The sequence below is a fragment of the Zeugodacus cucurbitae genome, chromosome 2, assembly GCF_028554725.1.
Source record: "Zeugodacus cucurbitae isolate PBARC_wt_2022May chromosome 2, idZeuCucr1.2, whole genome shotgun sequence".
NCBI classification, from domain to species: domain Eukaryota; kingdom Metazoa; phylum Arthropoda; class Insecta; order Diptera; family Tephritidae; genus Zeugodacus; species Zeugodacus cucurbitae.
Window position 1 is genome coordinate 12,096,029 of NC_071667.1, and position 24,708 is coordinate 12,120,736.

The 24,708-nt window shown below is 33.1% G+C and overlaps 4 protein-coding genes across 6 annotated transcripts in view; 2 read left to right on the forward strand and 2 right to left on the reverse strand.

The window, feature by feature from the left end:
* The window catches only part of LOC105212298 (uncharacterized), a 174,933-nt gene extending 165,024 nt beyond the window's left edge, over positions 1 to 9,909 (forward strand). Inside the window, exons 1-4 of one of the 3 annotated variants that reach the window (XM_011184190.3) lie at positions 6,340 to 6,477; positions 7,118 to 7,838; positions 7,891 to 8,094; positions 8,645 to 9,909. In XM_011184190.3, coding sequence (XP_011182492.1) covers positions 7,195 to 7,838; positions 7,891 to 8,094; positions 8,645 to 9,569 — 1,773 coding nt within the window. In that variant the 5' untranslated portion in view covers positions 6,340 to 6,477; positions 7,118 to 7,194 and the 3' untranslated portion in view covers positions 9,570 to 9,909. Of the gene's footprint in view, positions 1 to 6,339; positions 6,478 to 6,718; positions 6,894 to 7,117; positions 7,839 to 7,890; positions 8,095 to 8,644 lie in introns of those variants that run through there. The other 2 variants (XM_029040206.2, XM_054226981.1) reach the window with 2 other exon arrangements.
* Positions 9,910 to 10,659: 750 nt separating this feature from the next.
* On the reverse strand, positions 10,660 to 15,113 carry LOC105212296 (mannose-1-phosphate guanyltransferase beta). The gene is made up of 3 exons (XM_011184187.3): positions 14,427 to 15,113; positions 13,821 to 14,355; positions 10,660 to 13,427 (listed from the first exon to the last, which is right to left on the reverse strand). The coding sequence occupies exons 1-3, from the start codon at positions 14,601 to 14,603 to the stop codon at positions 13,027 to 13,029; spliced, it is 1,113 nt and encodes a 370-aa protein (XP_011182489.1). The 5' UTR covers positions 14,604 to 15,113; the 3' UTR covers positions 10,660 to 13,026.
* Positions 15,114 to 15,529: 416 nt separating this feature from the next.
* LOC105212295 (eukaryotic translation initiation factor 1A, Y-chromosomal) lies at positions 15,530 to 24,412 on the forward strand. The gene is made up of 3 exons (XM_011184186.3): positions 15,530 to 15,689; positions 15,764 to 16,043; positions 23,951 to 24,412. Exons 2-3 carry the CDS (start codon positions 15,840 to 15,842, stop codon positions 24,191 to 24,193), a joined length of 447 nt encoding a protein of 148 aa, XP_011182488.1. The 5' UTR covers positions 15,530 to 15,689; positions 15,764 to 15,839; the 3' UTR covers positions 24,194 to 24,412.
* Positions 19,413 to 21,020, reverse strand: Gpl_3 (lectizyme). Its single transcript, XM_011184185.3, has one exon. The coding sequence runs from the start codon at positions 20,672 to 20,674 to the stop codon at positions 19,721 to 19,723; it is 954 nt and encodes a 317-aa protein (XP_011182487.1). The 5' UTR covers positions 20,675 to 21,020; the 3' UTR covers positions 19,413 to 19,720.
* Positions 24,413 to 24,708: the final 296 nt, after the last annotated feature.

The following is a 24,708-nucleotide window of genomic DNA, read 5'->3' on the forward strand; positions in this document are numbered from 1 at the left end:
GTAGCGCTCTTAAAGACGGGGCCACTGACTCAGAATTTTGGTAGTAAATATTATTAATTTTGAAAGTCAAAAGCGCGGGAAAAAATATGGCGTCCCTATCGGTCTACTTTGGTGGTGTCCCTTTTGAAACACGCTTTGTAAGAGTTAGTATCCATTTAACTAGTTAGCTGCCGTGTTTGCCAACAGTTGTTGGCTGAAAAAAAACTGAAGTAGAGTTCTGCTACGAGCGCAGTCTTAAAAATCTGGTCTATTGAATAAATATTATTATGGCTGTTTCTTCTCAGTTCCCAGTAATCTTCAATCGTTATCCAATTATTTCGCGCGCATAACTTGGAAAACAAAATCGATCGATTTATATAACTGCCCTCGTAAAGCAGTAGAATATTATTTTGAGTTAAATCAAATACCAAACGACCAAATTCAGGTATATACATATGTATGTATAACTTATATACGTATATGTATGTAGATTGAACACACGAAGCTCGGCGATGGAGGCAAATAATGCGTTGGCGCTTTACGACGCCGTATTTGGCGTATTGCTGAACAATATTTTTTGGCCAACGAATAGTATGCTTACATAAATACATATATATGAGTATCAACAAATGTAGTGCGAAAGTGAGAAAAATGTGCAACAGTATGAAGGAAGCGCAATGTCCAGTTGTTGTATGTACGTAATTTGGCGGTGAGGAATGAGAGTGCAGCTATAACATGGTTGTATGCATTTGTTGTCACTGCTGCCAATAGTGTGCGCAGTGTTGTTGTTGGTATTATTATTATTATTGGCGTGTCTGTTGCTCTATCACTCGGTAGGTGGGGTCGGCTATTGCTGCTGCACTGCGAAATATGATGACATATCGCGTCATAGTTCAAGCGGCAGGGAATCCCCTGATCAATTTTGAACGCAGCAGGCGCCATCCTTGCTGACTGCCCTTTTTCGTAGCATTGGAGCTCATTGCTTTTGCCTGACAGCCGCAGCGGTTTGTTTGTGTGCACTCATTACATACTAACTCCTTCTGTTTGCACAGACAAACGAACGTTTTGTGTTATTTTATTTACATATGTACATACTTTGATTCTTAGCCAGCGATGCATTTCGAGGCATATTGAATGAAATACAAACACAGACCCTTTGCAGCGCAGTGAATGAGGAATTGTACTAAAATAACGTTTCCAGAACACATTAAGAATCTTTTCTATAGCTTAAGGTGAGGGTGTTGTAAACTGTTATTTGTTCACCGGTTCCATGGTGGACCATAGGAAAGTTCCATGTCGATTGGTTCTACAACAGTTATTTTTAATACATCTTTAAGATAGTTCAAAGTTCCAGTAAAACTCAACCATAACGATACATTTTGAATTTATTTAGATACACCCCAATTCACTTGTTTAGGTACAAATTTCATTTTTGAAATACAAGCCTATATTTCTTATGCAAATAATATAAAAAAAATTAAGGAAATCATCAAAAATTGCTATTGTTTTGACATTAATTAGAGAGCATCAATTGAAGAACACTCAAATCAGTCTCTCACACGTCGTTCTCAAACGTTGGACATCTCTGTGACGTCCTTAGTGACGAATTTTGCGAAAAGATATTTGCAAATTGACTACCAAAATCGTCATGTGTTCTTGAATTGGGCTGAGCAACAACTTGATAATAATCCAGAGTTTAATCGAAAAATCATCTTCAGCGATGAGGCTCATTTCTGGCTGAATGGCTTCGTCAATAAGCAAATTATGCGTACTCCATGAGTCACCATTGCATCCCGAAAAAATGACGGTTTTGGGCTGTCCCTCTCTTCAGTGATGACCGGCAAATCAAGACCGTCACGTTACTGTGAATAGGAATTGCTACTGCTCAATGCTAACCGAATATTTTTGGCCCGAATTAGATTATATGGACTTGGACAATATGTGACTCCAAGAGGACGGTCTATGGTCTATGCCAATAAACCAGCGACGACTGACGAACTTTGTACGAATATCGAAAATGAAATTGCAGCAATATCGACCGATTTTACTTGAAACCCGTCGAAAATTGTGTTCAGCGTATGAACTTCTGAAAAAGTGATCACCAGCAAAATAAATCAAGTTCCATACATAAAGGCATCGAAAGTACTTCCACAAGAATAAATAAGTACATTGATATCCAAAAAAAACTTTTGTAACGCTCTTATTGAAAAACCCTTTACAATTATGATGACTTTCCATAATCGAACAGTAGCAGCAAATAAATTAATTTCGGTTATCTGAAACCAATATGTCATTATCAAATATCTCATTAGCTAATGTGGTTTTCCACGGGCGATGAGAAATCACAGTTAAAAGTATTTACTTATGCATAAGCTTATATACATACATGTAAATGCATAGAAATGATTTCTATTGCAGAATATTTGTGTTGCATTTCCCGTTTTAATTGAAAGTTGCGGTTTCACTTTGAAAATGCAACGCAAATTAACAAGTATTTCCACATACAGATGACATATTTAAACTACATACAAATGATGGTATAATGAGATTTTGAATTTACTTGTAATAATATGGATTGGTTATAATAATTAAACACTTATTTCACTGACAACACCGTTTCCATATGCAACATATCTTATATTATTAGGTTGGCAAATATGTATCTCCCTTCCGCCTTTTTGTCTTTTGATGTTGTATGTATAAAGCGCTACAGAGCTCGTATCTGGCAATACTATATATCTTTAAAAGGTCATGACACAACCTACAAAACGACGCTATACATGATTAGTTTGGATATTGCGTTCAACGGTTATAGACTTGTGAACAAGGAGTTCACTAACGCCGAAATTCGCGATATTTTAAAGTTTTCCTTCGTTAAAGCCAAATCCGCTACAGAACCGTTCCGTGCGATAATAGTGTTTTGGGGGGATGGTACTCTATCACATCGAATTGCGGAGGAATGGTTTCGACGATTCAAAGCGGGTGAAAACGACACCATGGATAAGCCAGTCGGCGGAAGACCTGTTGAGTTAGACCGGCATGTGGCATCTCGTGACATCGCCCAGGAGATGGGAGTTAGTCACCAAACCATTTTTAATCATCTGCAGAAAGCTGGATACACAAAAAAGTTTGATTCTGGGGTGCCACATGATTTGGCGCAAAAAAACCTTCTGAACCGAATCAACGGCTGCGATATGCTTCTGAAACGGAACGATCCATTTTAGAAGCGGATGGTGACTGCCGACAAAAATTAGATCACATACGACAATATCAAGCGAAAACGGTTGTGGTCTCAAACAGTGGCCAAGCCAGTAAGGTTTTGCTGTGTTTTTGGTGGGATTGGAAGGGAATCATCCACTATGAACTGCTCCCATATGGCCACACGCTTAATTATACTATCTACTATGAACAACTGGACCGCTTGAAGCAGGCGGTCGACCAGAAGCGTCCAGAATTGGCCAACAGGAAGGGTGTAGTGTTCCACCAGGACAACGCCAGACCACACACTTCATTGATGACCCGTCAGAAGCTACGGGAGCTCGGATCGGAGGGAGTTTGGTATTATGAAATTGCCGTCTAGATTAAAACAGCTTATTAAACGAAACAGCGCATATTTGAACTAAATTCAATCACTGTAACACTTTTTATAAAGAGCAAAAAGCATTATAGTCGCAGAACCTCGACATACTGGTACATAAAGTGTACTTAAATAACTCAAAGATATGTTAGGACTTCTCGATTCATCAATGAAAACGATAAATCATTAACACATCAACGTTGAATTCAGTGCATTTTTGTGATAATTATACAAATTTCGCTTGATATCTTCGAGACATGTTGCTAATTCTCCATTCATTTCCACAAACATATGTGTATTTTCATTTTTCATTTTAGTGTTTTTGAACTCTCGCCACATGCTGCATAGAGCATATAATTGTTTTGTCTATCTAATGCTTACTTATAATGCCTTAAAATATTCAGGGAAGATATAGATGAAAATATTCTAAATGTCCAAGTTAACATCATACATTGATTTACCATTTGTCCAAAACTGAATGGAACATTGAGAACTCTTAAATTGACTCACATGGACTCAGATATCCATCGGAAGTTTTAGAGACCCACACAGCACACTCACAGTGGGTACCACTGCGCGCAGATTGTTTTGTTTGGACCAAGCTCAAGAAATTAAGATTGAACTTCGCATACCCCGTCGACTTTATCTCTTATATATGTATATACATATATCGAGGGTCTTAATAGTATTAGGTAAGTATAGCGATTTGAAAACTGAAATTTCTCACGATGAATACTAATTTCGAAGGATTCCAATTTGGTGACAAATTTATGCAGATATTTTGAAATATATGGTATTCCTTAATTTCCTCAAATATCGGAAACATTCAAAAATATTCAATGTTCAGTTCTACCCGTAATTCGCACTGCCTTACTTCTTTTCACTTCATTTTCTATTGTATTCAATGCATGTAATCAGTTTCTCACTTGAAAGTGGTTTCGGCAATTTTTTCTATTGCCTCAGCGGTAAAGTGTAGCATTGATTAAGCATTATTAGTTGTTGTTTGTGTCAGCTATTGTTGCTACAAATTTTTTCTATACATTTATCTAATTTACCAAAAATTTGTAAAACCCCATTGTTAATACACTTTGCGTCTTCACCTTCGCCAGCGTATTGACAACGCCGCCCATAATACAATATACATACACACATACATAAGGAAATATTCGTCTTCACAGTGGGACACTTCACATTCCCTTCACAATACGAGAATTCACATGTGCATGGACCAGCCAAGTTCAGCGATGAAACCATAGCTAAGGTGAGCGCTGTGCTAGTGTTGATGTTTAATATGAATTTGACGCCTCGCCTCTTGATTTGATGTGTGGCGTTCGAAGATGATGAATTTTTGTTTGGTCCAACAACTAATGATTTTTGATTTTCTTATTATTGTTTTTGTTGCATTCGATTTTTTTACAATTTTTCATTAAATTTCCTATCGTCTTATGGCTGCTCAATCGTACGCTTAAATAATTATTGATCAGCTGTTGTGGTAAGATTATTTGTTCGAAGAAATAGAAAGAAATACAATGGAATATAATATAATAAACTATATATCTGACAATAGCACATAAGCACAACAGAAATAACAATAAAGAATACGCATGTACATACCCACATACTTGCATACATATGTACGAATAACAAATGTAACATAAATATAATTATCTTCACTTCGACAGGCGCAACAACATTTTTTAAATTTATTAACGCAAAACATTTGATGAACCTTCAAAAGTCATTTATTAGCTCATTAATTTGCTATTCCAACCCTAATGAGTATGTATACATGCTACATTTATATATAATATACTTATTAAGTAGTTATGCCACCATCATAACTTATAGAAGCCAATTCTAGAGCTTACAGGCACAACTCATTAAAGTAGTTTAGCACATATTCTACTTAATTTATGCCAGCAATTTATTCGACGATTCGAAGTAAAGTGTAGTGCGGGGTTTATGATTGAAGAGAGATACCGTTACCACGGTCACACCAGCAACAGCATCTCAGTATATATGTAACTTTACATAGTATTAGTTTCCGTCATGATAAACTAGAGTTATAAGATTTCATAGCACATCCTCTTTAGCATTATGTGACATTTGAATTTGTTGACATTGACAGGAAAGCAAAGCAACTATCGGATAAGTAATCGGTTAATTACTAGAGAGCGCTGTAATCGATTTTTATTTTTATGAGTTTCTTAATGGCAAATTGTTTTGCTTTCAGCTACCCAAACTAAATTAACCAATATTTAATATATTTTTCAAATAATTCTGCACCAAATTCATCTACATATTTGTATATTGTCTATGCCAATATTATCAAATAACGTATATTACATATTACATATACGTGCTTTTGATATACGTTCTTTGCCTTGGGGATAGTCTTGTTAAAACTGCAGCATAATTTTAGGCTGATCACTACACATATAGAAATATTTCTATAATTTTGTTAATCAAGAGCAATAATTTACTATAACCAGTTATAATACCATACTATAATATAAACCATAATTTACCAAATAATACTTTACCATAATTATAGTTTATAACACTTCTTAGTTTACCATGCCACTCAGATATGCTATGTAGCTCTGTACCAGCACTAAAATTATGAAAAAGTATTTAATATATTTAACATCTCCTTTTCTTTAGTGAAAGATTTATTAAAATGTCTTTAAATATTAAAGCTCTTTATAATTATTAAAAAAATAATATTTAATAATGCGTCTTTCATTCGTTACTGTTTACTCCGGTAACACCGATAGAATTTTAATTTGGCAGCACTCGCAAAATTTGCGAAATATGTACAAAGAATTGCCGCTAACAAAGTGTTTTAAAACAAATGTAAATAAATTTTATAAACAAATTAGTAAAAAATTTGATATTGGATAATAGGGCATAAAACACAGGTAACTTGTAAATTTAATTTTTAATCGATAGTAATAGTGATTTGTTGGAGAAAAATGTCAGAATTTGTAATTCGTCTCAGTGTGTGTGTAAAGAATCGACAAAACCATTTATCGAATTGAAAGGAGTCTTTTTTTCTTCCTATAGGAAGAAGGAGAATAACTCGAAATGGTAGTAAAGAGTCGTAGAGAGTATAGTAAATAGTAAAAGATAGTGGAATTGTAAAAAAATCGGCTTATACGTAAACTACTATTAGCTGGTGTTTATGAATGAAAAAATAGTCATTAGATATTTGAGTAATAAAGCGATTGCAACTACGTTGAAGTATCCAAGGGCAGCCGGCTCCCATGAACTATCCGAATATTGGAAAAACCAAAAAAATTTAGTGTGACTTTCAAACAAAATAAGAAAAAAAGATGTAAGTGATGTGAAAATTTTCATAAAAGGTAGAGAGGGTGGACATATCGTGTAAATTGAATAGTGCGAGTGTGAGAAGTGTAATTGTATTTGTCGCTTATGTGCTTGTGAATACTTATGTTTCGCATAACGAAATTGATCTTTCACAACTCGATTTTTTTTAATTGAATTCACATATTGTAAATCTAAATAAGAACAAATTCTGTTTTTTTCTTTTCCAAACAGTTATAAAAGTATTTAGTCTTTATTTCTGGCATGTACTTACACATAATTTATAAACGCAACTCTACTACAGCACCATAATGCTGGTCGCAACACCAGGACAAACAGCGACGTATTCTCTTCTCGGCAGTAGTGCGCCCAAGAAGACATGTCTTCTTAACTCATCTACAACACCAAAGAGCACCATAAACTCAAACTCAATTGCGTCAACTAACAACAGCAACAATTGCAGTAGCACAGCCGCCACGCTAATGAAAACAATACAAGTACGACTCAATCGTGGCACTGAATTTTTAAAAGATACCGTGCAAAAAGCACTTATCAGTAATACCACCAATTCTAGTAATACATCCACCAGTACATCAAGCATAAGCTTTCGTGGCAACACCAAAACTAACAATATAAGCTCCACAATCGTTGGTCCTTTAAAACATATTCATGCATCATCAGCTCTCGCTACAACTGTTTCATCAAAAACTAATTTAGTTGGTAAGTCGACATATAATACAACTTTGGCTGCAGCTGCCTCAACATCTAGCGTTGCAATTGTGAGGACGTCAATTGCAACCAATACTTCCAAATCAGTAAAGTTGAACACCGTTCCGCCCACCAAAATACATCGTTACCCACAAGATCGTCAGGAGACAAGCAGCACGGACAGTATCAATAAAGAGATGTGCCATTTCAAACCAATTTTGCCAGCCCCAACGATGCGTTGGAAGAGGTAAGTTGTTTCAGTAATTATCATTTTTGTTTTTACAAATTTTCTATTATAGTGGCAGTAAGTCGCGAGGCGGTGCAACTATAAAAATTCCCGTAGCATGTTTAGCAACGAATCTTAAAAAATTGAACTGTGATGATTGTTTGAAGTTGGTTGAAGATAGCAGCGAAGGAGAGCAAGATGTCGATGAAGATGAAGCAATGGAGGTGGACGACACAAAATATCCGCACAAAAATCACCTTTACAAGCCAAATCCAAGGTAAATCTATGACTACGAATTATTTAAAATTTTTTGGACAAAGGCAAATGCATTCAATTCTATTTCCTTACTTGAAAATAGTAAAACCATTTTTCATAAACTTACTGGTAACTAACTGGTCCCATAAAAATTAAAATCAAAGAACATATTTTGACAATGTTATGAAATTCTACTTTCGTGTTTGCTTTTAAATCTGGGTTTGTCCAATTCGTGGACTTGAATGTTATAATAATGAACTTGTGAATCATATTTAAGACTACGGCGTTTTGTAAAATCAAATATTGTTCGGTTCCACCATCGCCTATAAAATACTTTTCAGCTATTACAACCCTTGATCGCAAAACATAAGTGTACTTTGAATTTTTATGTAAATTTGTAAAATTTTTCAGTTACTTTGCCAGAAATTTCTTTTGCTGTATTTTTTTGTGAAAATTTATCGTTCAAAATTGCATTTATTTACTGAAATATCAAAATTCACTATTGCAAAGTGAGAAAAAGTATAAATAAATTTCGAGTCAGCTATTTACTAATTGAAACAATTAAATTGCAGTTCTACCTTATTGAGTACGATCATAACTTCACCATCGCATCAATCTGCATTCGTCCGTCTGGTCGCACAAATGAAGACTTTGGTTAATATACAACAAACACCGTGTGAAAAACCACACAACACAACTCCTAAAAAGAAGGACCATAATAAGACACGTCACACAGCACGTCGTGGTCGTCCCTCAAATGCGGCGTTAGCTTTGAAAATGCAACAATTACGCAAATCACCAATGAGTTTGCCATTGACGCAACTTTTATTGCGCAGTCGCAAACCGTCATTTGTACAAGTCAACAAACTCAATTTACCCACTGATCTGATTATCAAGAAAGGTCGAACCGCCAGCACAAAAGCTAATGCCGTAACTACGAGCAAGTCAATCAATGCGGCTAAAGACAAAAAACGAACAGACGCTCTTGCTTTAAAAGTTGATAACAAGCGGAGCAAACGTAACACCACCAAATCAAATGTAATCAACATTGTAGCGTTTGCGCAAGACAAAAACTCTACGCAAAATGCCCAAAGGAACCTTCAGATGAGCAAAAGTAAAGTTGTTACTAGTGTTAATGAAACCCCTGCGGCAGAATCAAAACACCAGCAACGTAAACGTAAACATGTTAATGAAGTAAGTTTGGCAAATGAAGTTGTCGGTGCAGAAGTAAATGAAATGCGAAAAACTAGCTCGACCGAAACGAGTGTTATGCCACCATTACGCAAAAGTGCAAGACTTTCAAAAGATGGAAACAACGAGTTTGTGACAATTGGCAGTGTGAAACGTATTACGCTTCGGAAACGTAATACACGTTATACACAGCAACGTGCAGCCGATACCTTTTCGCCACCAATGACACGTTCACGTCTGAAAGAACTGATGCAAAAACAATGTAGTCCTTATGTGATGGAAGGCACCACACAGCTTATTGTCTAAGTCATGTTAAGTGGCAACAACAATACAAATCAACAACAAGAGTATATGAATATTTTTTGTGGCTACTGTGTTAACGAGCTGAAGATGTGTAAAACCTAAACAACGGATTAATAAATCAAAATCGCAAGGGTATGCCAGTAATTAAGAGCTATTGCTTTTGCATGCATCTAAATTGTAATGTATTCAAATGATTGATTTCTTTTATCTCTTTTTAAAACGTGACAAAATGTGTTTTTGCTAAACTTGTATATGTATATGACAGTTAGCGCACTAAACCTTACTGGCCCAATGTGATAGTGAATATACACTATAATAAACTACCATTTGTAGTAAGAATTTATGCACCCTTATTTTAACTGTAATAAATCTTATTTTTGATACAAATCCAATTGGAAGCATGAGGTCTAATATGTATGCAAATGATGGGATATGGAATGTGTAGCATTTACGAGTATGTAACTTTTACACACATAGTATTACTTACCTTACATTGTTTTCTTCAAATTTAATTTTATCGAGTAAATTCTAACGTATTTAGTATAAATTTAAAATAAAACCATTTTCCGCTTCAGTTTATTTATTTATTTTATTTTTTTTAATTATTTCAATTTGTTTATTTATAAAATGCAATTGTATTGCAATTATGTGCTTTTGTTGTGTGTTTTTTATAACAAAATATTTAATACCAGTCAAAACAAGTAAATTTATTTTCTTTCTATATATCGTCCCCTCAATATAACAATAGCGTATAATTTTTAATGGGTTTTGAGAAAATCGAGTTTAAAGTTTTTGTCAAATCAGATGTCTATTAAATTTTTGAACATGAAATTATGCACCATTTTTTCCAATGACATTTGGACCCACTTTGTGGAAGTAGAATTTGACGAAATTTTGACCAGACATGGAATCAATGATGGAGATTCTAAATATGCAATAAAAAAATAATGGCGTATGAGCACATACGCTATTGTTATATTGAGGGGACGATATGTAGTTCTTATAGTAAAACATTTCACTTCTCTTTTCGTGTTATGTGTTAAATTTGAGATATATATATAATTTGAGATATCATATACATTTTTTATTTATCTTTCTTATTTTTTTATTTATTAAGTACAAATGAAAAGTTTGTAAAACTTGACGCAAAAACGTTAAACATGCATTTCGTAATTTCTGACATAAATCATCAAAATATTTTCAATCTTGTACTTGGGTACAGTTTAGAATCTCCATATATATTTTTTAAGCGAATAAATAAATAAAACTGTCAGCTCAATGAAAAAACAACTATTAAATTTAAAAAAATTTAATTATTCAGCAATATATTGTTTTAAATAAAAAAGTTATACGATTATATGTCTATACTAATTTGCTAGAAATAATCTAATTTGATTCGGTTATATGGAACATTACTTAAAATTTATCCAACTCAATATTATATGGCGTTTTATTTAAGTAAAGAACTAAATATATCTTAGGTTATAAAACTACCAGCTCTACATCTCCTGTGTGCTTTTGTGTTCTCGTTTGCAATTATTTGCGCGTCCTATTTATTCACTCAGCTTACGTTAAATTTATATTTGTAAATTGACAATATTCTTCATTATTGTGTTGATGTATGTGTGCATGACTTAGTTATTATATAAACCTCTGCTATTGGAAGGGAGTGCACTCAACAAATAAGTATTATAAACAATAACCAATTTAAATATCTAATAATATTAAGATTTGAGAAAATAATAATGAACTGCCAATGCGCAGCACTACACTCCAGATGCAATATTTTCTAATGCATCTAAAAATAAACAATCACAACAAAATACTAACTTATGTACATCATATATATGTATGCTTATAATTATCCATACAAAAGACCTCATTTAGTTATAATGGTTTTCCCACATTAGGTAGAACGACACTTTTATTTTGTGTGAAATGCATATTTTATTTTAATAATTTCAACATTTAAAATTAATTTCTTTAATTTTAATAAGACATATATGTATGTACAGTACATATGTATGTATTTACAAAAAATAATTAAATCAAATAGTGGCGTTCACGCGTTGTTTTAAGTGTAGTAGTTGGTGTGGACGCCTTTATTAAAACATGCATATGCAAATTGACCACTATATTACACACAAAAGCAAACAAATGAAACGCTTTTAATACACTATATAAGAACAAATATAAATAAAGAAACATGTGTGTTGTGATATTTAACATTTTTATTGCAAACATGCTGACATATACTAACTTTCGAATAAAGAGAATCTATATAAGGGGTGCGAAAATGTAGGAATCATGAATTTCCATACAAATCAAATTAAAATGTATGAAACGTGTTCTAATTAACTGAACTCTGTAGTGTGTGGAGAGAACAAGTCAGTAGAGAGGAACAGAAGAATATTATAGGAAATACATAAATAAGAATGGCATGTAATTTGAGGAAAAATATATAAATAAAATACAAATAATTAGCGTAACGTATTACATACATACATAATGTATTTAACAACTACAATAACAAAAAGAACTAATATGGAGAAATATTACAAAAAAATGTAAACAAAATACCACAATTACCTAATAATTACAATTTGAATTGCAATTACTACATATAAATTATAAACTTAATAAAAATACAAGTCAAAAGTATACAGCGTTTTAATTAGTCGATTTACGTAGCAAACAATGGAAACCAAAAAATCTAAAGTAAGTTACATCATTTTCAGTTACATTTTAACTTCCTTAACTCGAATCACCATTATCCACAAAAGAAGTTCGAGTTAGAGAGAGTTACAGAAGTTAATTTGTATGAAATTTGACTTCTATTGCCAATTCAAGAATTTGAGTTATGCACAACTTCGAGTTATGGAAGTTCAACTGTATTATGCACCAATTTATTCTGTTGAATTCGAAACAAAAATTATTTTTATTTAGCAGTCTCTGAAGTTTGGGAAATCAAGCACAATTACAATTTCAGTATTTTGTAGCTGTTATAATTGAAAGACATTTTTTAACATATTTAAAGTTTCAATAAATTTTTATTTTACAAAAAAAAATAAATACTATTTAGAATCATTCATATTCTTCAAGTTTATATTGCATATTTGATTCAAATGTAAATTATTTCATAGAAGCCCTAATACAAGTTATAAACATACATTTAAATTTATTTAGCACGTACGTATGTATTTACTATTTTGTGTGCATATATCGTACCATTATAAACATTCGTTCGTGAATTTCACATACATATATGTACATATGTATGTATATAAATTAATTTAAAATTTTAGAATTCTAGTTGGAAATGTCAAATAATTAAATTTTAAATTGTCGCTAATTTAAGAGCAAAATACCGTTCGTAGTATATTAGGAATAAATCAAATAAGCTTCCACTAATTTCCTTATATATTACAGTTGTTATCTGTAGAATATAATTATATGGCATTTACATTATTATCTGCGGTTCTGGCACACTGGCGGCTATACTTTTATGCGGCAGTACCTGCCCACCGTTTATGTAGATTTCATCTTTTACAATAACATCTTCGCCAAGTACAGTTATACCCTCTAAACGTACCCAACGGCCTACAACTGAACGCCAACCAACAATGCAGGAATCCAACCATGAGTGCGACTTTACTATGGCACCTGTGAGAATCGTTGAGCGCTTAATACAAACTCCATCTTCAATGACGACATCTGGGCCGATAGTAACATTTGGACCAATACGACAACCTTCGCCTATTTTCGCCGTAGGATCCACTAAAACATTTCCCACAACTCCGGGTCCTGTATACAATTTGGATGATTGCTTCTGTCGCAAAGATGTTAAATAAAGGCACATTCCTACAAAATAAAAACAAAAATTGTTTATTATGTGTTATTATTATTATGATTATGTTAAATAATTTACTAGGATTTCCCGTGAGACATTTTAAAGTGCTAAACGTTTTTAATTTTTCGAATTGATGTAGATAAATTCAAATAATATATGTGGCGTTATCATTTTGAATATTCAACCTGTAGCGCCGATAACCAACCAATATAATAGCTACACGTTGGAAATCGTGTTATCATGGAAGTGATAAGCTTTATTCCGTTTAGAAAGCGGAAAAGAAATATACCTGCAAACATTAGTAGCTAATTTGTACAAGTTTTTAAATACCACATCTTATCTCACTAATGAAAGCGGAACGAGGTGACGCATACATACGTGTCATGTGTTTGTGATCTTCTCACCTGTTAGGAAATCTTTAGGTTGACCTATATCCATCCAAAAACCGGTCAACTCCATTGCATACAGCTGTCCCTCGTCAGCCATTACAGGGAATACTTCTTTTTCAATTGATGTTGGCTTAACTTCTATGCGATCCAGCACGGATGGATTAAATATATATATACCGGCATTAATTTTGTTGCTAACGAATTCCTGCGGTTTCTCAATGAAATTTTCGATGCGCCCTTGTTCATCGTACAGCACTACGCCGTACTTGGATGGCTCTTCGACTTTTGTCACAACAATTGTGCCTTCTTTTCCATGGTTTTTATGGAATTGTTCTAATTGTTGAAATGGGAAATCACAAATCACATCCGAGTTCAGCACATAAAAGGGTTCATTACTGGAACTGAGTATGTCTTTCGCTAGTGCTAATGGTCCGGCCGTTCCAAGTGGTTCGGTTTCATGTGAAAATATTAAATTTATGCCTAATTTATCTGCCTCTTGTTTGAGTTCTTTTTCCATTTGCTCAGCGCGATACGAAACAGCCAGTATAACCTACATATTTAAAAATAGTTTATAAGTGTTAACTACGAACATTAACGTATCTACATTACTAATAGACCAACCTGTGTACAACCGGCACTGACTAAAGCTTCGAGCTGATGCAATAAAATTGGTTTATTCGCAAACTCTACGAGTGGTTTTGGTGTACTAAGTGTCAAAGGACGTAGTCGTGTTCCATAACCACCGACGAGTATAAGGGCGCGTGTGCCTTTTGTGCTAGTCGAATTTGTGCCACACATATTGTGATTAAAAATAAATGAAAGATCAATTAGATACTATTAATTTGAGTATCGCGATTGTTTTGTGACACGTCACACTTTCTTGACTGTATTTGGATTTCTTCTTGAAACGAATAACCAACTATAATGATTTTCCTCCAACACCGGGTCTAAATATATACTGTTTGGCTACAAGTTTTTAAAATCACTGTAGAATTTGGTAAGATAGTTATCAGATACGCCTCGAACTGATAAGAAATTTTGAAGTTTTCGTCAATTGTATTTTACCCTTCTTTGTTTAGTTCACGACTTTTGTTGTTTGTTTTTCTCCGTTTTCGTAGGCAGTGGCCAATAATATCAGGCGACGTCGACAATCAATAAAGTTGTGTTGCTTATAAGTCTCAATATCATTAATTTTCAAAAATTTAAAATTAAAAAATATGAATGCGGTATTATAGTATTTATTATTAAATTATTGCACTTTTTATTCAATAAATGCTCAAATTTTCATAACAAACCGAAACTGTGCTGTCTCATCAGAGTTGCATTCGAATATTTATAAAACCAAAAATTAAAAACGGATTCCGGTATTCCACTCGCCCTAATGTAAATTTAGTCATTATAAAATATTTAAAATAAACACTTTATATTCAACTTTTGAAAAAAAATCATATATAATAAAAGGATATACTTTTGTATTCATATTCCTTTTTAAGGCTACCCGGCAAAAATGTTTGAAGGATGTTATTAATTATTTTGCCTAAGATTAGAAATTAATATTGTTTTTATTTCTAAATTATATTTTATTAAACGAATAGCAAAAGTTTATCATATTCGCAATTATTTTTGCATATATTTAATTTGCACAAGTCGTAATACAACCTTGCGTATCAATTATCTATTATCTCATATATACATCTGTTTCACACTTTCATTGCGCTGCCATCTTTATTTTCAGCCTGCAACGATTTTAAACAATATTCTTTTCACTTGCACCTACGTTACAGGTGCGACTCACTATCAACATAGGAATACATCGCAATTGCTCTTTCCTTTCTGTCGAAGACTCGAATCGAAAAAGTTCGTCACGACGTTTCAAGCATTTTCGTAAGTAAATTTTCAGCATTTTACTATTATATTTTGTACATTAAATACATAAAGAGTTTCTAAATTATCCGCAGATCCGAAATTGAAAGTGCACATAAACAACGTTAATTAAGAATAGTAAAAACGAAGTAAGTTTAAAGCAGCAGCAAAATGCCTAAAAATAAGGGAAAAGGAGGTAAAAATCGTCGTCGTGGAAAGAACGAAAATGAATTCGAAAAACGTGAATTGATTTTCAAGGAAGATCAGCAAGAATATGCACAAGTCACTAAAATGCTGGGCAATGGACGACTTGAGGCGACATGTTTTGATGGAGTGAAACGTTTGTGTCACATTCGGGGGAAACTCAGAAAGAAGGTAGGTTAAGAAAAAAGTGTGGGGTTGGGGAGGAATTTGCGTGTGTGCAACAACGAAAATGTGCTCGAATTTAATAAATGTTTAATTGTATATTAGTGAAATAATTGAATACATTGATCGTCGGGCACTCTGAGAGAATGTTTTTGAGATAAAACTTGTATAAAGTGAAAATGTATGTGTTTTCTAATGTTTTTACATGTATCAATATATAAACATTTAATTGATTTTCATTGAATATACATACCCATAAAAGAGTGCAATATAACAAAGATACATACATTCAGTGTAGTGCAATATGTTCATGCTCGCGTATCCCATTAACAGCACCAACCAGTCTTGCAAAAGAAATTTTTTATAAACTTATTACGTTGCAAATTTCACTTTTAGACTAAGAGTTGATGTCATACATAATTTTAACAGAAAAGTGCTTTAAAACCTTGGATATTTCCAAAAATCAACAGAAAATTGAAGATAATTTATTTGGACTGTCAAATTATATATATGCCATACATATACTTTTTCGAACAAATGTTCAAATCAGCTGTTTCTCAAACAACGATTTAGTTTTATTTCTATACTAAAATGTGTTTCTATTCATGTGTGTACATATCATTTTTTTTTAATATTTGAATATACATTCAAATGTATATTCAAAGTATTGACAAAGCATTAATTAATAGTATACTTAAAGTATAAAGTAATAATTAACCTAAATTCAGCATGTTTTGTCATAGAGGATTTGAAATTTTGCTTAGCCAAGTTTTTTTTTTATTTTATATTGACCAAATATACCTGCAACAGTGCGATTTAAGAAAGGTCAGAGGTGTCATGTCTGTTTAGGTACATTCATTGTGTTTGCGAACCTTTTCATTCAACAATAGTTTTTGTCTCATACCTGCATACTATGCAAGATATGCGTATTACAATATTTATTATTACGATTTTACTATTTAATAAAAGAAAACTCCATTGCTTATTAAATCCAATTACAATTTTCAAGCTCTCGTAAATAATTTCACTACAGTCTTTTGGCAACAAGTAAATCAGGGGATAATAAATGGTTTTTTTTATATACATATGTGGTTTTCAAGAAGAAATAAAAAGGCATATAATTTAATGTTATGGCCAAGAACTCATTATTATTAAAATAAGGGAGACTGTTTTCACACACAAAAAAATAGAAAAAATCATCAAAATAATGTTTAATCATCATTAGTTAGTAAGTTTTTTTTATATTTCTAAATAATTCCGAGTTAAAATGTATATTTGTATATTTATAAAGGCTACAAAAGGCAAGATTAAGGCTATTTAATACTTTCAACAATTTCATTAATATGTATCACTGTATTAAATGAGTATTTTAAAATATTTACATTTGTAAAGCAATTGAGAGACATTCCTCGTTTATCTATACATAAATACTTAAAATTGAAGTATGTATGCAGGTATTTAGAAAAACACTGGTGCACAAGTATACTCATAACCCCAATGGGAATGTTCCATTGCGTATATTAGCGGTTTCAAAGACCTTAAAATTTTATTTGAACAATGAATATACGTCAGTAAATTAGGATTCTCAAAAATTTATAAAATCCAGAGTGATTCATGTACTCGTTATCAGAGAAGAAGATAATTAAAATAAGTAAGGACGGGCTAAGTTCGGTTGTGAGCGAACATTTTATACTCTCTTAATGTATTTATTTAATTTTAAGAATATAACAAACAATTTGACTGACATATTCGGCATATAAATAAAGTCCATTGAAAGTTTGAAACCCCTAATATTAAGTATATGTGAGCTAGGGGAAGTTATGACCCGATTTCACTCTTTTTTGGCACGGAGACATATTATTAGAGGAAAAATATTCCCTCAGAATTTCTTCAAAATATCTGAGAGTCTTACCTATATTTTCTTTAAATGTAGTATTTTTGCAAAGTTCTGTTCCGATATCTTCACTAGTGCCTATTTTATATACATATTCTAAAGTAAACGATTCAGATCGTCGACCATTGAAATTGGTCGAGTAGTTTCGAAGATATGGTTTTTGACCCATAAGTTGCCGCCCAATTACAATTTTGTATGCCATTTTGATTGCAGCTCTTCTGTACCATCTTTATAATGAAATTTAAGGTTTCTGGTGGTTTTCCTTACCGAATTAAAGCATTTTTAGTAGTTTTCAACATAACCTTTGTATAATCCGATTTCCTCCATTTTTGGACTGTATAAGGTAGTACCTAAAAGAAACGATATATCTCTAGTAAGCGTTAGTAGCTTACGAGATATGTACAAAAAACTTAGGGGGCGTGAACACGCCCACTTCCCCAAAAAAATTACATCGAAATATGCCCCTTCATAGTGCGATCCTTCATACCAAATTTTACTTCAATAGCTCAATTTATGGCTCTTTATTTTGTTTTCGGTTATTGCCATTTTGTGGGCGTGGCAGTGATCCGATTACGATTACATCTACGAACTTACCCTTCTAATGGTGCCAAAAAATACGTCTTCCAAGTTTCATCAAGATATCTCAATTTTTACTCACGTTATAGCTTGCACGGACGGACGGACAGACATACATCCGGATTTGAACTTTACTCGTCACCCTGATCATTTTGATATATATCTATATCTAACTCGTTTGGTTTTAGGACTTACAACCAACCGTTATGTGAACAAAATTATAATACTCTCTTAGCAACTTTTGTTGCGAGAGTATAAAAATATATGTGCGTATAAGTTGTATCTTTTACTTTTCATTTACAAATGAAAACCTGTTGACATACTACGGTATACATTTTTTACCAAATTATTCTGTTTTATCATTTTTAGTATGTTTATACAAAAACAATTGCTGTGACCTTTATTATTAAATTAAAGTAGTAAAGTGCTAACTAAACTTTTTTTTTAATTTAAGAGGTAAATTAATAAAGAGAATAGCTTTGGCCTTCATTTAGCGGTCACTTTTATTGCTTCATAATCTTCATTCCATTTCGAAAGTGCTACTGCAACGTTAATTTTTTTTTTTAATATGAAATTTTCATTATGGAGTTGCAAATTTCTAAAACATTATCTAGACATTCTATGCTTAATTGTACTTTGCCCAATCACGCGATAAACATTGGGGGCTGGCATTATTTACGAAATGAGTAACACGGTGGTGATGGCGCCACCAATTCGAGACATCTTTAAGTAAAATCATGATTTTGAAGCATATTTCACAATTTTACTAATGTTCAACATTATTTTTGTTAAAAAGAAAGCTTTCGAAACAATAAAAAACTGTTAAATGCTCCTTTAAATGTTTCAATAACCTACATTATTTGAATGAAAAACACTTATTTTAATATATTATTACAACATATAAGTAATTATATTTATTATATTATCCATATCTTGTTTTTTCGAGTTTTCTTATATATATATATATTTTTTTTTTTCAAGGTTTCATTATTTTATAAACCTGCGTAATTAATATATTTTTAATTTTATTAAGTATTATAAAAGTTTTACTATATTTTACTAAAATCTTAATACTAAATTCATGAGATTTCCTTTTTCACTATTTCAACGCACAATGATTTCGGTTTTCACGCCATACAGTTATTGGCATTTCAGCATTCAGTCCACAGCTTGCTAGCATTCTCTAAATTCTCTCTCCTTAAGTCTTCGCCTTTATTTAATCAAACTGTGTTGAAGTCATGATAATGTCACTAATCCAATGTGTAAACGCTGAAACACGCACAAATACAGATGGCGCATTCTTCTGACCACAAGGCATTTTGCCCCACGACACTATACCAATAACTGTGTAACCTTCCTCGAAACCATCACAACAGGGTTGTATTAAAGGGCCACCAGAGTCGGCAGTACAGATACTGACACCACCATTTAGTGGACCCGTACACAGATTGGTATCGTGCAGTTGCAAACCAGAGGCAGCCAATATATGTTCACATATTTCCATATCCAATATGGGCATATCAGCTACCTGCAAGCGATGTGGATAATTGGGCACCAGCGTCATCGAAATATTACCCCAACCATAAAGTGTGCCACTACCAACTGGCAGCACATCCTGTTCTGGCAGTTGTGCTGGTTGCACATGCTGTGTAAATTGCAATGGTCGTTTGGTGTAGATGAGCGCGATATCATACGGATTAATGCCTCCAAGGTAGAGCTCGTGTCGCACATAGTGATCAATAGTGCGCACCTGTACACAGTCGCCTTCTTCGGTGCCGCGTAGATCATGACAGCCGGCGACAATGATGGAGTTTTCCACTGCTTCATCCGAAGTGAGGCAGTGAGCTGCTGTTAGTATCCAGTTCTCATGAATTATAGTGCCTGCACAGTAATGTACGAGGCCGTCATCTGGTGTCATGCGTTGTATTGATACGATATAAGGTGCCGAATGTGGAACCGCCTCACGTTTCGCCAACAATTTTGGTGTCCATGCTTTAGTGTTTTCGTTTCGACCACGTCGATTCTCCAAAAATCCCAGTGCCGCCCTTGGACTCATGCCGGCTAGTTGGGCTTTCCTAGCCGACAACGGTGCATTTGTGCTTAATACCACCATTGTTTGTATGAATATTATACATAATATTAGCAAAATACTTTTCCAATTGATTAACATGATTTGCTTTTGTAATTCAATACAGTTCCACACACAATTCTCCGTTGTTAAGCGGTATTACGATTTTTTTATTATCACTTTACAATTTAAATGCGCACAATTTCACAATTATCTCGACGCGAGGACTATTCGCGTGTCTAACGATCAGTAGATATATTCCGATTGCTTATTTGCTTGGCTGCTTTTCAATTAGTTTCAATCACTTTCGGGTCTGTCTGCGCTTTGTCAGCGCTGACGCTGAGCTTGCACTTTTTATACTTAACCCAGTGATCACTAGTCACACCTGCAGCCAGCAGCGACGTTGTGATAATGATAAGATAAGATTCTTCTTGTTCGAACATGTGGAAGTTAAACGACATAAACGCTAACGTCTGCTGTCTGCCGACTTCGTAAAGCGTGCTATTAATATGAGTACAAAGCAGCGACGCCTGCTTGCAGTTTATGTCTACGTCAACTGCGATGTCTGCGTTGGCGTATACGACTTCCCGCTTATCTTATCGATGCGCGCCTCCACTAAGACTGCTGCCACCTGCTTGCCCACTGATTTCTTAATTAAATACCATATACAACATTTGAGGGTTTCGCCTATATGAACACACAATACATATATAAATACGTACGTTTGTTGGCTTAAATGAGTGTATGGGTGCGCATGTACGGCGCCTTCTAGCCTCACTATCTCTGTGCCTTACTCACCAAAATTCCAATATATTGACACAGCATACTAAATATAAAAACTCCGTATTTGGTTTAAACGTGTGCCACTTGCATTTCATTCAAAGAGTTTCCACACTGCAAGTTGCGCCCTCACACAATCTTCAAATTGTAATGTAACATGATTTTGGAAATTTTTCATTTATGACACCTTGGGTGCTTCCCCATTACATTCTGTGTATAATTCGACTCGTCATACACTTGTATGTATGTGCATTTATATATGTCTGTATATTAGTCGCTTATCAGCAGACTGCCGCAAACCCTCGCACACTAACGGAAGGAGAATTTGCTAATAATTCAGATAATATACATAATAATATACAATTATAAGTGTTAGACCCTATTTGGTTGGTTTAATGTTAATTTGTATTTATAGCAAAATATGCACGTATCTTATACAAATATATATCTGTATACAGTTATATTATGTGGTAGTAGATTTATCTGCCGATTCGCCATTTCCATATCTATAAGCGCTTAATTTATGAACTAAACAACATTTTTCATTCACGTTTTGGGTTTTAAGCGCGTTAAGTACTTTTGTTAGTTTGTGTTAGCACGTCTCTTGAACTGATGCAGATAATTTACTACCAAAAAAGACATTGAAATAACCGTATTACATAAATCTAGATTTTGAATAAAAATTTGAAGAAATTAGATAACATCATGGCCTGCATTGCATTGCTTTTTATTTATTTTCCATAAGCTTTTTATATTGAAGTGTATATGTATAGCTCTACAAGGTCCTACACTATACTATAAATGTATTCTAAAGAGAAATTCCATGCAATTAATTTTACAATGAATGGGATGTTTTTCCGTATATAATTTTTAGATTTTTAATTAATTCCGAATTATAACCAACTAGCAGACCACTCCGGCTTCGCATTGGCTTAAACAAACATTTCAAAAGTTATAAGTTTTTACACACTTATCCACTCTCCCAGACATATGTATGTACTTTCCCGTTTCTTGCTTGAGTTCATTTTAAAAAAGTAAAACGAGGAAAATTCGAACATGAAATTATATTTTATTTGCAATGAGCCTAAACTTGGTTACGACCTCTAGTCTTTTGTGTCCGTTGTCTTTCTCTCTGATTATGAAGGCGTTGGGAACGCTCAGAGTTCGACGTGCCTAGTGCGAGCTTTTATATTTCTAATTTCATATTAAGATTCTCCATCACGGAGTCTTTTTGATACCCTCACCTGGGAACTATTTCCAGAAAATTGAGATTCTATCAATAAATATAGCCTATAATACTCGGGGTGAATGTAGAATTTTTGAAATCGGCACAGTAGTTTTCGAGTTTATTCAATACAAACATACATACAAATCTTTCCAAACAGGCGGAATATCCCGCGATAACAAAACAACAAAAATGAAAATTTCAAAAGTTTCATTGAGGAATATTATGTATGTGGAGTAATGTTTGGCTGGTGAAATTCGTATATTATAGATCCAATACAAACTCAGTGTTGAGTCATTCTCATACAGAATACATATGTATGAATATAAATATTGATATAGCCGGTTAGCAGAAAGTTCATTAATTAAAATTTTTCTTCCGCTAGTGACGCCGTTTCATTACGAAGAATTTCGTGAATTTCTCGACTTATTAATTTATCAATAAAAAATGCTATCACATTTGTGAAACATTTATTCACACTCCAAACATAGTAATCATGGGTAAACGAAAAAGCAGGCAAATTCTTTAGCCATTAATAACAATAACATATCACTCTTTAAATAGAAAAACCCACAAATCACGAATTCGGCATGTGAGTAAATTATACAATATTTGATCATGCCTATAATGTGATATCACAAGTAGGGAATTTATTATCATTATTGGTGTGGTATGTTGCGACCTCTTAAATTGTTTCGCTAACTTCTCTGTCGGCTGTTGACTGATAAAAATACGCACATACATACATATATACTATCGAAAAGTAATATTTGAGCTTTGTGGTAGGTCATTGTGCTAGTTACGTTCATATACTATTGTTTTTGCTGTTTTATTTGCTTTAGTTTTTATCTGCAAAATTTAGTGCTTCTAGTATTTACTTTGTATTTATAACAAAATAAATATTTATGTATTTACTATATTACTATTGTTGACCAGTTGAAGATGATGTCTGGCACAAACCAAACGTATAGCACATATTTTACTTTAGTACTTTGGTTAGGTTAGTTTTGATTAAAACCGTCGGATGAGAAACACTAAACCGGCTTAAACCCCAGGCATCTAACACCGCTTTTCCTTTGGTCCATCATTGTCGAAACAGCTCGTTTCCTGGGCCTCCCGTTAAATGACTTCGATGACAATTAATTTATGCATTTTTGATAAACCGTTACTACTACAACAACAACATAAACACACTTCTAATGGATAATTAGTTTAAACTTACAGTGTTGATAGAAAAGAGGGTGCGAGAACTCATTAAATAAATTATTAAATTGAAAATAATATATTTAAAATACTCTAATATTAATAATCAGTCTTACTTATAATATTATGTATGTGAACTCAAAAACATTTACCTTTCTGATTTCTTACAGGTATGGATTAATCAAGGCGACATCATTTTGGTCGGTCTACGTGATTATCAGGATTCAAAAGCTGATGTTATCTTAAAATACACACCAGATGAGGCGAGAAATTTGAAAACATACGGTGAATTCCCCGAATCGGTACGCATCAACGACACAGTTACATTCGTCGAAGATGGTTTTGATGAAGACATCGAATTCGGTGATGAGATCAGTTCTGAGGATGATGCTGATTCTGTAGACAATATATGATTAACAAGAAATAAGCGCGAGTCTTCAAATCAAAAAGAAGAAGAATTAAGTAAAATGAAAATTTGAAAAGTTTTCATTTCACATTAAAAAACAAAACAAAAACAAGAAACAAAAAGCAAAAAAAATATTATATATTTAATTCACTCTTTGAATAGAAGTAATTAATTACAAAGCGAAAACAATAAATATAAAAATTCAATAAAACAAGATAAAACCACACACATTTTTGACTTATTTACATCAAATTAAGCAACTTTATTGTTTTTAAACCAAACTATATAGTGAGATTTCGGAACAGTTAAAAAAAAAAAACCAAACTATTTCAAAACTTATCTAAGCTAAATATTTCTCCTAGAGTAGTTGAACAAATGACTGCAAAATTTTGTTTGAATTAAGTGAAATACGGACATTATGGCATGTATAGTCTAGGACAAAAGCTAAATCGATTGACAATTAAACATTTATTTGTCTCAAATTATTTTTTTTTTTACAAATGTATTTTCTTTAGGCCTGTT